We start from the raw sequence: 15,760 nt of genomic DNA, 5'->3' as shown, positions 1-15,760 counted from the left end.
AGGTTTCCAAAGTATTTGTTTGTTTACTTATTTATTTTGTGTGCATTGCAGTCGACAAAAATCTCCAGAGAAAAGTTAAAAATGTATTTATTCTGAACAGAATATGGCTTTGTCTTTTGAGACTGGGCCTCTCACTGGCCTGGAATTCTCCAAGTATGCTAGGCGGGGTTTGTCACCGAGTACCAGGGATCCACCTACCTCTGCCTCCTCAGTGCTGGGATTACACATATCTCCTGCCTGGCTTTTTACACGGGTGCTAGGGATCTGAACCTGGGTCCTTGGGCTTGCTTGGTGAGCACTTACCAACTGAACCATCTCCCCAGTCCCTATTTTCATTCCTTTTGAACTGATTGCAGGAGCAGAATTGATAGCTCGTAAGCTAAACTCATGTTTAACAATGAATTACATTTTATAGTTTTATTTTTTCATACGCATGCTCAGAGTTGTGCCATAGCTTATGTATAGACTTCAAAAGGCAATAGGGGAGTTAGTTCTTTTCTACTCTGTGGGTACCTAGGCTTGAACTCAAGATGTCAGGTATCTTCATCCACTGAGCCATCTTACTAGCCCATGGTTGACATTTAAAAGACTGCCAAATTCCCAAAGGAGCTGTACCATTTCCCATTTCCCTCAGCAATTCATGAGGGTTCTAATTTTTCTGCATTCTTAACATTTGATGGTGTCAGCCTTTTTCATTTTAGGCATATCCCAGAGGGTATAAAGCGGCATCTCATTGAAGCTGGTTTTGTTGCTTTTGTTTTGGTTTTTTTTTTTTTTTTTTTTTTTTTTTTTTGAGATAGGGTTTCTGTAACCTTGACTGTCCTGGAACTTGTTCTATAGACCAGGTTGGCCTTGAACTCACAGAAGTTGGTGTCTTTTGAGAAAGGATCGTACATAGCCCCCAACTGGCTATGCAGACGCAGACAAAGACAGCCTTAAACTCCTCCTGATCCTGGCACCTCCACCTCCTGCACGCAGGGACTACAGGCAGCACCACCATGCCTTCTTCCTCAGTAACATTTCTGTGGAATTTCCGTCACTACACTTTCCAGGGATCACTGCCCCCAGACTGCCAGTTGCATTTCCATAGTAATATCTTGTCTTCTCATCTCTTCAATGTGTTTATAAAAATATTTTTAATATTTTAAATTATGTTTGTGTGTGGGTATGCGCATGTGAGCAAAGACCAGAGTACTGGATCCCCTGGAGCTAGTTACAGATGGTTGTGAGCCCTCTGCTGTGGGTGCTGGGAACTGAACTCAGGTCCCCCGAAAGAGCATTATGTGGGAGTGTCTGTATCAGTTTGTGCACGTGAGTATTGTGTTTGGCTGAAAGCATCACCTCAACTCCCTAACATCCCTTTATACAAAAAGTCCAGATTGTTTGGTTGGGAGCTTCACTCCAGTTACTGGAATAAGCTCCCTCCCCTGGGAGTTGCCTCAGTCTAAAGCCCACCAAATGGTGACCCCTCCCCAGGGAGGGTCAAGAAAGCCTGCCAAATGGTATTCCCTCCCCAGGGAAGGTCAAGACCACTCCCACAGGCTATTTAAACTGTCCCCAGAGAATGAACACATGGTCTCTGGGTTTCGCGTGGCTTCCCCTTTCCTCTCTTTCCCTCTCCATGCTTTCCCCAGAGCTACCTGGGAGCATTTCATTAAACATGGGCATCTTTTAATCAGTTTGATTGGAATTGTGTTGGCGGAGAAGCTTGTCTAAGAGAAATGTCTAACACTGGAGTTCACAAAAGCCAATGTTGGAGCCCCTGGAGCTGATTACATATGACTGTGAGCCTCCTGCTGTGGGTGCTGGGTATCGAACCTGGGACCTCAGGAAAAGCAGAGTCCTTTTATCCACTGTACCATTTCTTCAGCCTCTACTACAAATGTGTTTTTAATCTTGAAGGAATCCAAGTTATCCATTTTATTTTTTTTACTTGTGCTTTTGAGACCTGGGGAGATAGCTGGGCGGCAGAGCACTTTCCCAGAATTTGTAAAGTCCTGGATTCGATCCCCAGCATTGAGACAACAAAAGATGTCGTTGGTTTGTCCTTTTGGTATCATTTCTAACTTTCTGAATAATCCAGATCAAATAGTTTCTATGTCTTCTAAGATTTTACATTTAACTCTTCCCTTTAGGTTTGAAATGCAACTTCCTACCATATAATTCACCTAATTTAAATGGTACAGTCCAAGTACAATGATACATGTTTATAATCCCAGCACGTGGGAGGTGGAAGCAAGATCAAGATCTACCCTCACTTACATAGCAAGTTCGAGGTCAGTCTGAGCGATATGAGGACTCATCTAAAAAAAAAAAAAAAAAAAAAAAAAAAAAAAGGCATACATACTTGATCTGAATATATATGTATACATATTGTATATAATCAAATACATAGTGTGTGGTCTGCAGCATATTCAGGGCTGAGCACATTTACCTTTATCTAATTGTAGAATGTTTTCACTACACTAAAAGAAACCCACTAGCAGTCATTCCTCTTGTCCACTCCTTAGCTTCAGGTGAAACTACTGTCTCTGGATTCCTTCTCGTTTGTCTAGAAGACATGAAACTCTATCATGGAAAAGAAGGAAAATCAATGTCAAAAGCAGATTTCTTCCCCCTTGCTGATGTGGGATTCCCCTCTGTATGCTGTGAATACATTTTATTACCATTGGTTAAGAATAAAGCTGTCAAAAAAAAAATAATAAAGCTGTTTCAGCCAATGGCTTAGCCAGGCTGGAAGAGCTATACAGAGAGAGTAGGCAGAGTCAAAGAGGCGTCCAAAAAGCAAGAGATAACAAACCATGAGCCTCGTGGTAAAATATAATAGAAATGAGTTAATTTAAGATGTAAGAGCTAGCTAGGATTACGCCTGAGATATTGGCCAAACAGTGTTGTAATTAATATGGTTTCTGTGTGATTATTTGGGTCTGGGCTACTGGGAAGCATCGAGCAGCCTCCCTTTACACCTTGCTCCCAATATTAGCAGGGAAGTAATCAGTATCACCATGATGCGTATTTCCTATGAATGTCCTTCATCAGCTTGAGGAAGTTCCTTTCTAGTCCTAATTTGGCAAGTGTTGTTTTATTATTTTGTTTTGTTTTTGTTGTTTTTTTTTGTTTTTGTTTGGTTTGGTTTGGTGACAGGGTTTCTCTGTGTGGCCCTGACCATCTTAGAACCGGCTCTGAAGACCAGGCTGGCTTGGAACTCAGAGATTCGCCTGCCTCTGCCTCCTTAGTGCCATCACTGCCCAGCTGTGTTGTTTTTAAATCACAGATGAATGGAAGGTCTAGCAAATGTTTTGTCTGAATCTACTAATACAATCAGGAAGCTTTTCTAGTTTATTCTATTGGTATGGGATATTAACTCTGGCTAACATCATGTATGAAAAAGCATTCATATTAATAGGTCAGAACCTATTAATTAAGTTTGATCACCTTATAGTCTGCTAGTCTGCGTTCTTTTTCTTGTTTGTTTGTTTTGTTTTTGTTTTTTCGAGACAAGGTTTCTCGGTAATTTTGGAACCTGTCCTGGAACTTGCTCTGTAGGCCAGGCTGGCCTCGAACTCACAGAGATCCGCCTGCTTCTGCCCCTGAGTACTGCAATTAAAGGAGTGCGCCACCACAGCCTGTCTTAAATAGTGATTTTTGAAGACGTGCTTAGCTGTTAAATTTTTTATGTGTCTAGCACTCTTGCAACAACTAAAAATTCCAGCTTAGCAAAAATATTAAAACAGCCAAGTACAATAATATACCTGTAATCCTCATTACTTTAGAGCATGAGGCATGTAGATTAACAGTTTTGATCAATATAGTAAAATCTTGTCTCAAAAAAAAAAAAAGGAAAGGAAAGGAAAGGGAAGGAAGGAAGGAAGGAAGGAAGGAAGGAAGGAAGGAAGGAAGGAAGGAAAGACAAAGATGCCAGGAACTGAAGAGAGATGACTCACTGGTTACGAGCCCATACTGCTCTTGCAGAGGACCCAGGTTCAGTTCTCAGCACCCACACTGGGTAGCTCACAACAGCCTACATGCCTATAACTCCAGCTTCAAATGATACAGTGCCTCTGCAGCCACACCAACCCACACAACCATACCCCAACACAAACACATAACAAAACAATGAAATAAACTGGGAGGTGGTGGTGCACCCCTTTAATCCCAGCACTTGGTAGGCAGAGTCAGGCAGATCTCTGAGTTTAAGGCTAGTCTGTTCTTCCAGGATATCCAGGACTATGCAGTGAAACCGTATCAAACAACAACAACAACAAAAATAACATAAAAGTTTTAAAGAGGACACCATGTTTCCACTGTATATGTAACTTGCCCAGGTGATAATATTCAATGATCTGTCCAGACACTAGTCTAAATATTGCTGTGAAGGAAAACACAGGGACATAACAGATATAAAAATCACACGGACTAAAACTGTCAGAGAATATAACTCTCTAACAGAACACTCAGCCAGAATTCTCCAGGGCCTGGTTTGCTCTCCAGCACTACCTAAACAACAAAATATGAGTCCCAAATCACAGGTCTGTTGGCTCACACCTGCAGTCTCAGTACTGAGGACACGACTCAGGAAGTAGGAGTGGTCGGTAGTACAAGCCAGCAATTCAAGTTCTCAAGAAGTCGAGATAAGAGAACCTCAAGTTCAAGGTTACCTGGCTACATAACACGTTTCAGGCCAGCCTGGGCTATGCGAGACGGCTGTGGGATAACCCTTCTATTTTCTATGAGTATGTTTTACTCCCACCGGTTAATATAGGCTGCTTTGGCCTATAGCAAGGCAGAATAAAGCTGGGCAGGAAAGCAGGATGGGACAGAACAGAGAAACCTCCGATTACAGAGACCCTATCTCAAAGGGGGAAAAAAAAGATAGAACTTGTTTGTTTGTTTTTTTTTTTTTTTAAAGTTTAAGGCTGAGCAAGTCATGGTACTCAAGAGGCTGAGGCAGGATTGACAGTTTGAAGTCAGCCTATAACGCAGAGCAAGACCCTGTCTCAAAAAAGAAAGAGAAAAAAGAAAGAAAAACTAGATGCCATAGTGGATATCTTTAACCCCAGAACTTGAGGAAGAGACACACAGATCTCTGAATTCAAGGCTATCCTGACCTACATAGTGAGTTCCAGGTCAGCCAGGGCTACCTACTGAATCCCTATCTAATCAGAAGGAGGAAAGAAGAAAACAGAAAAATTAAAGCCAAACTGGAATACACAGAAAGACTGTTTTCAAAAAAAGAGCAAACAAGCCGGGCGGTGGTGGCGCACGCCTTTAATCCCAGCACTCGGGAGGCAGAGGCAGGCGGATCTCTGTGAGTTCGAGGCCAGCCTGGTCTACAAGAGCTAGCTCCAGGACAGGCTCTAAAAAAAAGCTGCAGAGAAACCCTGTCTTGAAAAACCAAAAAAAAAAAAAAGAGCAAACAAAACATTTTGATGTGCCTAGTTAGGTATAGTTTAGTTGGTAAGAGTGTTCACCTAGCATATAAGAAATTATGGGTCCAAACATAATAAACTCAGCTTGGTGGTGAATTCATCTGGTCCCAGCACTTGAGAAAATCAGAAGTTCAAGGCCATCCTTGGCTGCAAAAGTCAGTCTGAGCCAGGTGGTGGTGGCTCTTGGGAGGCAGAGGCAGGCAGATCAGATCTTTGTGAGTCTGAGGCCAGCCTGCTCTACAGTGCGAGTTCCACAACAGGCTCCAAAGCTACACAGAGAAACCCTGTCTTGAAAAACAAAAAAGAAAAAAAGAAAGGAAGAAAGAAAAAGAAAGAAAGGAAGGAAGGAAGGAAGGAAAGAAGGAAGGAAGGAAGGAAGGAAGGAAGGAAAGAAGGAAGGAAGGAAGGAAAAGTCAGTCTCGGCTAAATAAGTCGTTGTAACAAATAAAGCTTGCCTGAAGATGAGAGGGCTGAGCCAGCCACACTAGTGAGCCATAGAGGCCAGGCAGTGGTGGCTCACACCTTTAATCCCAGCACTAGGAAGGTGGAGACAGGAAGGGACTTGACTGGGTGGGAGGAGACAGGAGCTCAGGGCATTCAGTCCAAGGATTCATGGAGACAGGATCTTGCCCATTTTGGCTGAGGATTCAGTAGAGGTAAAAGGTCTCCCCAGTAGCTAGCTCCTTTACTTCTTTAATCTTTCAGGATTTATCCCAATATCTAACTCCGGGTTTTTATTGAGATCAAGCAGAATTTTCACTACATTGGGAGCATTATTTTGAACTGTTAAACACTGACTGTTAGTGAAGAAAGCTTTGGAGCCACATGTTGTGACTCAAGCCTGTAATCCTAGGATTTGGGCAGCGCAGGTTTGGCAAGAGGATTGCCCCAGGTTTGTGGCTCACCAAGGCTACACATCGAGTAGCCAGCCAACAGTGTGAGAGCCTGGCTCAAAAACAAGTCCCCATCTCAGCAAAAAGGTTTTAGGTAGGTCCATTACTCTATTGCACACCGTTTCTATTTCTCCTACCATCCTTCGGGAACAGCCTTTCAAACATCTACCGTCGTTAATTTCCACCCATCCATGGAGGAGGAAGGGCAAATGTTCTCCTGAGGCAACAAGCCCTACTGAAAGCTCCAAGCTCAGCAAAACATGATCCATATTCTGATCAATAAAAGCTGAGTGGCTTAGGGGGAAAAAAAAACACTACCGCATAATTTCGTTTTTAAGAAACAAAATGCAAGTCAGGTATAATGGCTGACATTTGTAATCCTACCACCATAAAGGGGGGGGGGGGCTAATTATAGTTTCCTTTTTGTTGTCGTGTTGGCTTTATTTTGTTCGAGACAGTCTCACTGTGTAGCCCAGGCTGACACCAAACTTAATAGTCTTCCTGCCTCAGCCTCCAGGGTGTTAGGATGTATTTTTAAGAGATAAAAGTACAGTCATAATTAGCAAGAGCTTTATTAAAACACTAAGGACCAGCCGGGCGGTGGTGGCGCACGCCTTTAATCCCAGCACTCGGGAGGCAGAGGCAGGCGGATCTCTGAGTTCGAGACCAGCCTGGTCTACAAGAGCTAGTTCCAGGACAGGCTCTAGAAACTACAGGGAAACCCTGTCTCGAAAAAAAAAAAAAACAAAAAAAAAAAAAACAAAAACACTAAGGACCCGCAGCTTCATCTCAGACCTGTCTACAGCAGATCTTACTGCAAGGGCTCACTCATTCTCTGGCACAAAAGCAGCGAGCACCAGAGCGGCTGGCACACACTCGGCAGGGAGGCAGGTTCATTGTCTAGTCCCAGCTTCCACCTGGCAGAAACCCGATGGACTGCTGAGAAACCAGCTCAACTCATTAGCGTGTCTTTATCCTATCAAAGGGAAAGCGGAATCCTCTCCAATTCTGCACCTCACACTCTGCCATCATCGAGCTCCCCAGCAGGTCCTCAAGACAGAGGGAAAGCGGTAGGCTTGGGTCCCCAAGGGTCTTGAGAACAGCAAGTAAAAAAATTAATTAATTAAAAAGGATAGATAGCGGGGTCATTCACCAGCAGCTCAGCGGCTGTCCTTTGCTCAATTCGACTACTTTGTCATTCTCTCTCTTCTGCTGTCAAAACTGTCCCGCAATGCCAATGCTGACGCTGGGGATGAAGGAAGGCATTCATTCACCTTTTCGAGGGACGGCATGCGCCTGAAAAACACTTTTGCCCTGTCCCCAGCCATCCCGTTGCCAGCAACTAGCAAAGAGCCAATCCAAGTGACTCTGTCCAATTCCCATACATTTCTTCTCACTTCGTCCCCACTACCCCCAGCCTCCGGAAAAAGCTAAGGAATGCAGGAGCAAGTTCGTGTTTGTCCCCCGACCGCCGCACGCCGGCAGAAACCCACTCCTAACGGTCCCAGCGGCCAGGATGAGGCAGCCTGGGGACGACAGCTGGCACAGGTGCCTGCCTATCAGGGATGCCTCTCCGAACCCGCAGTCGCTGCAACGCTGCATCCCGGGCATGCGGCGCGCGTCCCTGGCGCAGAGCAGAGGATCACCGAGGCCGTCCTCGCTGGAGCGTGACCTCGGTGACCCCGCAGGCACCTGCAGTCCCCCGCGCGCCGTAGCCGGGGTCCGGGATGGAGGACACCTCCCCGCCCTGCATCCTCCCCCCTCCCCCGCGACCTGCCCCGCTCCGAGGCCGACTCGGGGACCGTCCGGGCCACCGCCGCGTCGCTCGCCCTCCCCTCCGCCCGGCCCCGCGGCGCGCGCCCGGCCCTCACCGGACTTGGGCGGGTAGCGGTACACGGAATTGGACGGGATGTCCACCTCCTCCACGCCCGCGTGCTGCCGGCTCGTCAGGGCCCCCATGACCGCTGCGACCGCCGCGTCGCTGGGCTACCGTCTCCGCGCCTCAGCGCGCCGGCCGGCCGCACGCCCGAAGCGGGGGTCGGCGTCCCGCCGCGGCCCGCTCGGCTGAGGCGCAGCAGCGGAGGCGGCGGGGAGCGGCCTGCAGGGCGCGCACCATTCTCCGCCGGGAACCGCAGCGGCGCCTCTGCCCAGAGGGGGCTGCGGGGCTGAGCCGGGGGGCGCCGCCGCCTCAGGCCGCGTGATGTCAGCGGCGGCTGGAGAGCGAGGGAGGGGCGGGAGGGGGACCGCGACGACCTCAGCCAATGAGACGGCGGGGCGGAAGCGCCCGCGGCCCGACCAGCCAATGGGAAGCGAGCTGCGGTGGGAGCCGGCGGCGCGTGCTTCGCGTGGAGGCTGCGGCGCGGACGCGACCCGGGGCTCAGCGGCAGTGATGGGCAAGCATCTGGGTCTCCCAGAGCTGTCCCACCATGGCCGAGAGGCCCCGGCTGCGTCAGGCGGAAGGAGCGTGGTCCCCTCCGGGCTCGAGCAGGTTCCCGGTTCGATCACAGCGGCCCCGGGGAGGCCTGCCTCTAGCTCGCGCGCCTTTGTCCCTGAATCCCAAAGCGAGCCGCCCCGCCCTGGCAGCCAGGGCCCCACCTCCTCCGCATCTGTCGAGGTCAGACCCCAACGGGCAGCATCCACCTCCCTCGTGCCCCTCCCGCCAGAACCCCAAGTGCTCTGCCAATCCAGCGTCCCAAATGGTCAGCAAGACTACATGGGGGTGGGTGGCTGGGCGACCTGCTAAGATGTGGCCGTCCCTTCTGTGTATGCTGTTTGTGCCCCCTTCCCTGGGCAGCTCAGATAGCCTTTGGGATTTGATTTGGTCGAGCATCAACTGAAGATTGTCACTTTCAAGCCAGTCCCTCTTGAACTGTTCTTTGGAGACTTTGGAAAGGCCTATGTGTGGCCTTGGGTGAAGAGTTCCCGAACAAAAAGGGGTCAGACCTAGGTAGAGCAGACCTAGGGATTCTGTGTACGCGCGCGCGCGCGCGCACACACACACACACACAGACCGACAGACACTCTCACACACACAAACACACACACCACGAAACAGAAGCTGGGCATGCAGAAGACGTCATTGCTCAGTTAATTACAGACATTTCGGTATTTGTGGGTTTGATGAGGTTTTGAAATTTTTTTGTTTATTTGTTTGTTTTTGTTTCCCTGGAGGGGAGACTGGTCAGCAAGAATTTGAACTGTTTCAGCATGACTTCAATACTCAGCAACACACAGAGTAGTTTGGGGTAACCGCTTGCCTTGTTTAGGTTTGTAAAGTTGTTTTATAGCTCTAGCTGTCTCCTGGTTTGTGTGTGTGTGTGTGTGTGCTGTGTGGAGTTTGCAAGGGGACTGTGGTTTGAGTTTTGGGTTTTTTTTTTTTTTAGTTACATTTGTGTCCTGTGGGGGGTGTCCTGTGCCACCAGATAATTCCAGCAGTCAAAGGATAACTTTTTTTTTCTTTTTTTTCTTTTTTCTTTTTTTTTCTTTTTTCTTTTTTTCTTTTTTTTTTTTTTTTTTTTTTTTTGTTTTTCGAGGCAGGGTTTCTCTGCAGCTTTTTTAGAGCCTGTCCTGGAACTAGCTCTTGTAGACCAGGCTGGCCTCGAACTCACAGAGATCCGCCTGCCTCTGCCTCCCGAGTGCTGGGATTAAAGGCGTGCGCCACCACCACCCGGCTTGTCAAAGGATAACTTACAGAAGTCTTTTCTCCTTCAGTTGTGTGGCTTTGGGGGATAGAACTCAGTTCATCAGGCTTGGCAGGCACCTTTACCACCTGCCCCCACTTTTTGAGACCAGATCTCCTGTAGTTCATGCTGACCCAGAACTACCCCCGACACACACAGGGATTCTCTGTGTTACAGCCTGGCTGTCCTGAAACTCACTCTGTAGACAAGGCTGGCCTCGAACTCACAGAGATCCTCCTGCCGCTGCCTCCTAAGTGCTGGGGTTAAAGGCATGTGCCACCACCTTCTGGCTCAACCTAGTACTTCCAGTTACCAAGGCTGACCTTGAACTTTCGATTCTCCTGCCTCTACCTCCCAAGTGTATTCTGCATTTTCATTCATCTTCTTAGTAGTAACCAACTGACTCTGCTAAAGTTATGAACAATCACCTTGGTTTTCTCCAAGGTGTCCTGGGTGACAGGAACCCTTTCCTGTCATTCATATTGGCTGATACTGAGGGAGGTTAAGTCTCTGCTCCAGACACGCTCATCCAGGGCCCAGAACTCCCTGGAAGAATTTGGAGCTCTCTCTCTGCAGCCCCTGGCCCTAACCATAGGCTTCCAGACTTATCTTAGGGAAGGAACTGGAGCTATATTCCTTTCTCTACATACAGGTCCTTTCTTGCATGTGTAGCACCACGAGGGGTGGCTTACCAGGAGAGATCTTAACCTGCGTCTGTCTCGGAGAGGAGAGGCACGCGGGCATCTGTCTGGCTCTGCTTTCTTTCTCCCACAATTTTGTCTACTCCGCCTACCTAATTTTTTGTCCTATTAAAGGGCCAAGGCAGTTTCTTTATTAACCAATGAAAGTTATACATAGACAGATGACTCTCCTCCATCATTTCCCCTTTAACTTTAACATTTCCCGCTTTAACTTTAACATAGTAAAATTACATATAACAAAACAGTTATCAAGCAAGAATTACAGTTACAATATTTAGATCTATTTTATCTTTTATCATAACTAAGGAAAACTATAACTATCCATTCTTTAACTCCATCAAAGACTCCAGAAGGATATAATATTACCTAAGCAAACAAGAAATAAGCAACTTCCAAACTTTTCTCTAGAAAAGACAGAGACATCTCGCTGCCTGGACAGTCACCCAAAGTTCCTCTGTACCGTTGGGGCATCCATTTTCGGCCTTCAGGCCCGTAGTATCCAGCAGACATTTCCATGAAGCAGGAAAATTTAAAGACAGTTTAGTCACTTTTCTGTGTGTCCTGCAGAATGTCTCACAGACTCTTTTATGAATCAGGAACCCCAAAAGACCATCTCACCTTTAGGCAAGTTCAGCAGTCCTCTCTCTGTGGGTTCTTTGTGTCCAGTTTATGCATCAGTCCAGGCAAGAGCAGTTTCTTGCCCAAATGGCTATCAAACTCCATAAGAAGCTTCTTCAATGCCCATATTCCTCTTGAAGTAGATTGGTGCTGCCAGGAGCAGAGGTGTCTCATTGTCATGAAAAGCCCTAAGTTATTAAAACACTTAAAATGCCATATTCTGTAGTCTTTGAAAGATATGAAGAATGACTATCTGAAATATATCTATGCACATCTAGAAAATCTAACATGACTACAAGCTTGACTTATTGATGATTAGCCATTTATTTCCTAATTATACATTACATTTTGGTTTTTTGGCTTTTCGAGACAGGGTTTCCCTGTATTTTCTAGAGCCTGTCCTGGAACTAGCTCTTGTAGACCAGGCTGGCCTCGAACTCAGAGATCTGCCTGCCTCTGCCTCCCGAGTGCTGGGATTATTAAAGGCGTGCACCACCACCGCCCAGCTATACATTACATTTTTAAATACACAATCACAATACCTTAATCAAGATCATAAATGCATATACATATAACAAAATTGACCTTAAAATCCATACCAATGCAAATTATTCATATCTATATCATATGTAGCTCAGGATGACTTTGAACTTCTGATCCTCCTGCCTCCACCTTCCAAGTGCTAGGTTTACCAGCGTGTCCAGTCTATTCAGTGCTCGGGATGTTGGAGATTGAACCCAAGGCTTTGTGGATGCAGGCAAGCAAGCTACCAACTGAGCTGTATGTCAGCCCCCAATGACTTGTTTATAGAAAGTGACGATGGGCAAAAGAAAGGGATAGCTACTTTGGAGAAAGTTCTGGATCAACAAGGGTTTCTATGAATTGAGTTTGAATTCTCGTCTACGATCTAAACGCACTAAACACATTGATAAAGTTTTGGAAAGAGACTTAGTCCGCGCCTAGGACAAAGGTGAGGTAATCGGCTAATCTCTCCAAGGAGCCTGGCCTGGAGCTGCAGAGACCTGCATTCCTCCCTGGACCTTCCTTAGCTTCCTTCTGTTCACTCCCTGGAGATCTGGGCCAGGGAGAATGCCTGAGAGAGAAGACTCAGAGGAGAGGAAAAACCCAAAAGCGACAGCTATCAGGTGAGCTATAAAAATGCTTTTCACTTGAAAACCTGGTCCAGGGAGGGTCCAACTCTGCGCAGGGAGATTATGTGTGAATACCAAGTATGTCTCCTCATTTGTGTAAGTCCCCTATATTTTTCAGCATTCCTTGAGAGAACGCCCTCAGAGAACCCAGCCTTCCAGGGTCCTGGGCATGGAAGACAGAAGTAGAAGCCCAGAATTCAATTAGGTCCAAACCCTTCTCAGTCATAGTCTAGGGGGAAGAAAGAAAGAAAGAAAGAAAAAGAGGGTGGACACGCAGGACAAACGAACCCTAGGACAACTAGTTCCTTTGAGTTTCCATTTTGTTCCTTTTGGCTGCCCTGCTTTCAACCCACATGAACATTTTCCACACACAACATATGTGCTCATTTCGACAGTTCCCCCAACAGGAAGAACTGGGGCCTGCAGGCAGGAGCTGACAGATACTGCCCTGGAGCACAGCATTCTGCAGGCAGCAGGGCCAGGGAGGTAATGCACGCCTCAGGAGATCTGTCAGAGTTCATACTGGGCCAGAAGATTAGGGGGTGGGTCCCGCTGAAGAAACACAGATGTCTCCCAAAGCCAGATCTGTCCAGCAACACACAAGCTCCCTTCCTTGGTGGTTGTCTTCTGTTGGCTAAAGCCCACATTGGGCTGGGAAGAAAATATGGTTGGTAGAGTGCTTGTCTCAAAAGCTGGAATATGAATTTGATTCCCAGAAGCCACATAAAAATACTCGGCACAGCCGGGTGGTGGTAGCATACGCCTTTAATCCCAGCATTTGGGAGGCAGAGGCAGGCAAATCTCTGTGAGTTTGAGGCCAGCATGGTCTACAAAAGCTAGTTCCAGGACAGACTTCAAAGCTACAGAAAAGCCCTGTCTCAAAAAAAACAAAAACAAAAAGAAAACCCCCAACATGGTGGCAAGTGCTTGTTTGGCTTGTTTGAGTCCCGGGGAGACAAGTGATTCCTAGATCACTAGCCAGACAGCCTAACCTATGTAATGAACTCCAGACCAAGGAGAGATACTGTTGCTTTTCACCTCCCTTGAAACAGTAGCTCTCAGCTGGGCGGTAGTGGTGCATGCCTTTAATCCCAGCACTTGGGAGGCAGAGGCAGGCGGATCTCTGTGAGTTCGAGGCCAGCCTGGTCTACAAGAGCTAGTTCCAGGACAGGCTCCAAAGCCACAGAGAAACCCTGTCTCGAAAAATAAAAAAAAAAGAAACAGTAGCTCTCATTGGTAGACAGTGTTCCTGAGGCTATACCGGGGTTATTCTCTGGTCTACACATGCACACACACACACACACACACACACACACACACACACCCATTTGTGCATCTTGCTCAGGTGAGCAGCCTATACTAACACAGGCAGTAGCTATCCTAAAGGCTTTGGAACCTCTGACTAAGGCCTATGTAGCTCAGGCTGGCCTTGAACTTGCAGAAATCATCCTGCCTCAACCTCCCAATACTGGGATTACAAATATGCACCCTACACCCGGATCCCATTTCGTCTCTTGTCAGATATGAATTCACCCTTTTTACAAGTATCATTGTCAGGTTGGTCCTCCAGCACAGAACTCTCTGCTCCAGTGGCTGCAAACCTCAGGTGGGTCTATAACTTAACTCACTTTTCCAGTCAAGAGCAAAGTGAATAATGGTGTTTATACAGTGCTGAATAGCAGGGACTCCTCCAAGGTGGACGTCCAGGGTAGACCTTTCCCTTAGCATCATGGTCCCCATCTTGCCTTGCTGTGTATCTGACCTGTTGCTCCGGCATCTGGTGCTGGAAAAATGAGGGTCCTCAGATAATATTTCTGCTTAGGTGTTGGAGGAGGCCGCTTGTTCGTTCCCGACTGCTCAGCCCCAAAATAATCACACAGAAACTATATTTATTAAAACACTGCTTGGCCCATTAGCTCTAAATTCTTATTGGCTAACTCTTACATCTTAATTTAACCCATTTCTAGTAATCTGTGCATCACCATGAGGTTGTGGCATACCAGCAAAGTTTCAACACGTCTGTCTCCGGCAGCTCCATGGCTTCTCTCTGACTCCACCTTCCTCCTCCCATGCTATAGGCCAAGCCAGTTCTTTATTCATTAACCAATAAAAGCAACACATAGGCAGAAGGACCTCCCACACCACTCAGGAATTACTTTGAAAAAATTAGGGGTGAATATAATCAAATACATCTATGAGAACATCTCGATGAAGCCAGACACGGTAGTTCCTGTCTATAATCCAACACTTAGGAGTCTGAGGCAAGATTTCTGTGGAATTCAAGGAAAGCCTGAGCTACGTGGTAAGTTTCAGGCCAACCTGGTCTACCAACTGAAACCCTCTCTCATCAGAACCATTATAGTGGAAGGAGATAATCAACTCCTAGAGATTATTTTCTGGCCTCCGCATGTATGCGCTGCGAAACACAGAGACGGAGAGTGGGGAATAAAAGGAGACGCAAAGAGAAGTCAGGAGTTAGGAGGTCAGTTCTGGTTTGCTTTATTGGCATGACAGATGGTTTCCATCAAATACCAGACCTTGTAAGCTTGTTTCTGTACTCCAGTCCGTTTCTGTCTTCACTTCCCTCATTGTTGGCCTGGCTTCCTTTGGATTGGGGCTAACCCCACCTGGGGCTGCACATTCTGCTCAGCAAAGCCAATGAGCAAAGAATGTGCTACTAATGTTTCAGCTCAGTTTCCACTCATCTGCCTCCACACCCTTCCAACCAACGGAAAGGGACCAGGCAGGCGCGGAGCCCAGCATCTGTCTCTCTTTACCAAGAGAAGCTGGAGTCTGGGGGAGGCAGTGTAGTGACAGCCCAGACCTCTAACAAAATAAATACTTAACTGCGGTTGCTTAGAAGATCAAAGGGGGAAAGTGAGAACAAATTCTCTTCCTTCTCCCAGGGTGTTTCTGTGTTTCTATTCTCCCCACCCCTCCACCACCACACACACCTTTCATTGCCCCCCCCCACTTCCCCCAACAGCAGGGCCACAGAGCCCCCAACCCCTCAGCCTCTCCTAGAGTTTCCTCAAAATGCCTGTTCTGGCTGGATCATTTAACGTGGAAGGAATCTTAGACAATCCTGACCGATGAGAGCACCAGCCAGGCGACAGCAGTACCTCAGGACTCAGGAGTCTCCCTGTGTGCTGCACTTGCTGGCCTGCCTGCTTCCCTCTCTCTTGCTGTTTTGTCAGGCTGAGCTGTGAGGACAAGTCAGCTCAAGGGAGGAGTTCAGAAACCCAATCCAAGTGTGTGTCCGTGCCCAGCTGTCCCCATCACAGCGCC

General features: G+C 47.2%; 1 protein-coding gene across 2 annotated transcripts in view; it reads right to left on the bottom strand.

Annotated features, from left to right (window-relative positions):
- Rnf157 (ring finger protein 157) overlaps nt 1–8,329 on the bottom strand; it is a 71,620-nt gene extending 63,291 nt beyond the window's left edge. For both annotated transcript variants that reach the window (XM_038326941.1, XM_038326942.1), the window contains exon 1: nt 8,194–8,329. In XM_038326941.1, coding sequence (XP_038182869.1) covers nt 8,194–8,281 — 88 coding nt within the window. In that variant the 5' untranslated portion in view covers nt 8,282–8,329. The remainder of the gene's footprint in view (nt 1–8,193) is intronic.
- Between the last annotated feature and the right edge of the window lie 7,431 nt (nt 8,330–15,760).

The sequence above is a fragment of the Arvicola amphibius genome, chromosome 4, assembly GCF_903992535.2.
Source record: "Arvicola amphibius chromosome 4, mArvAmp1.2, whole genome shotgun sequence".
Classification (NCBI taxonomy): Eukaryota; Metazoa; Chordata; class Mammalia; order Rodentia; family Cricetidae; genus Arvicola; species Arvicola amphibius.
The sequence above is the reverse complement of the archived record's forward strand: the minus strand, read 5'-3'. Positions and strand labels throughout refer to the sequence as shown.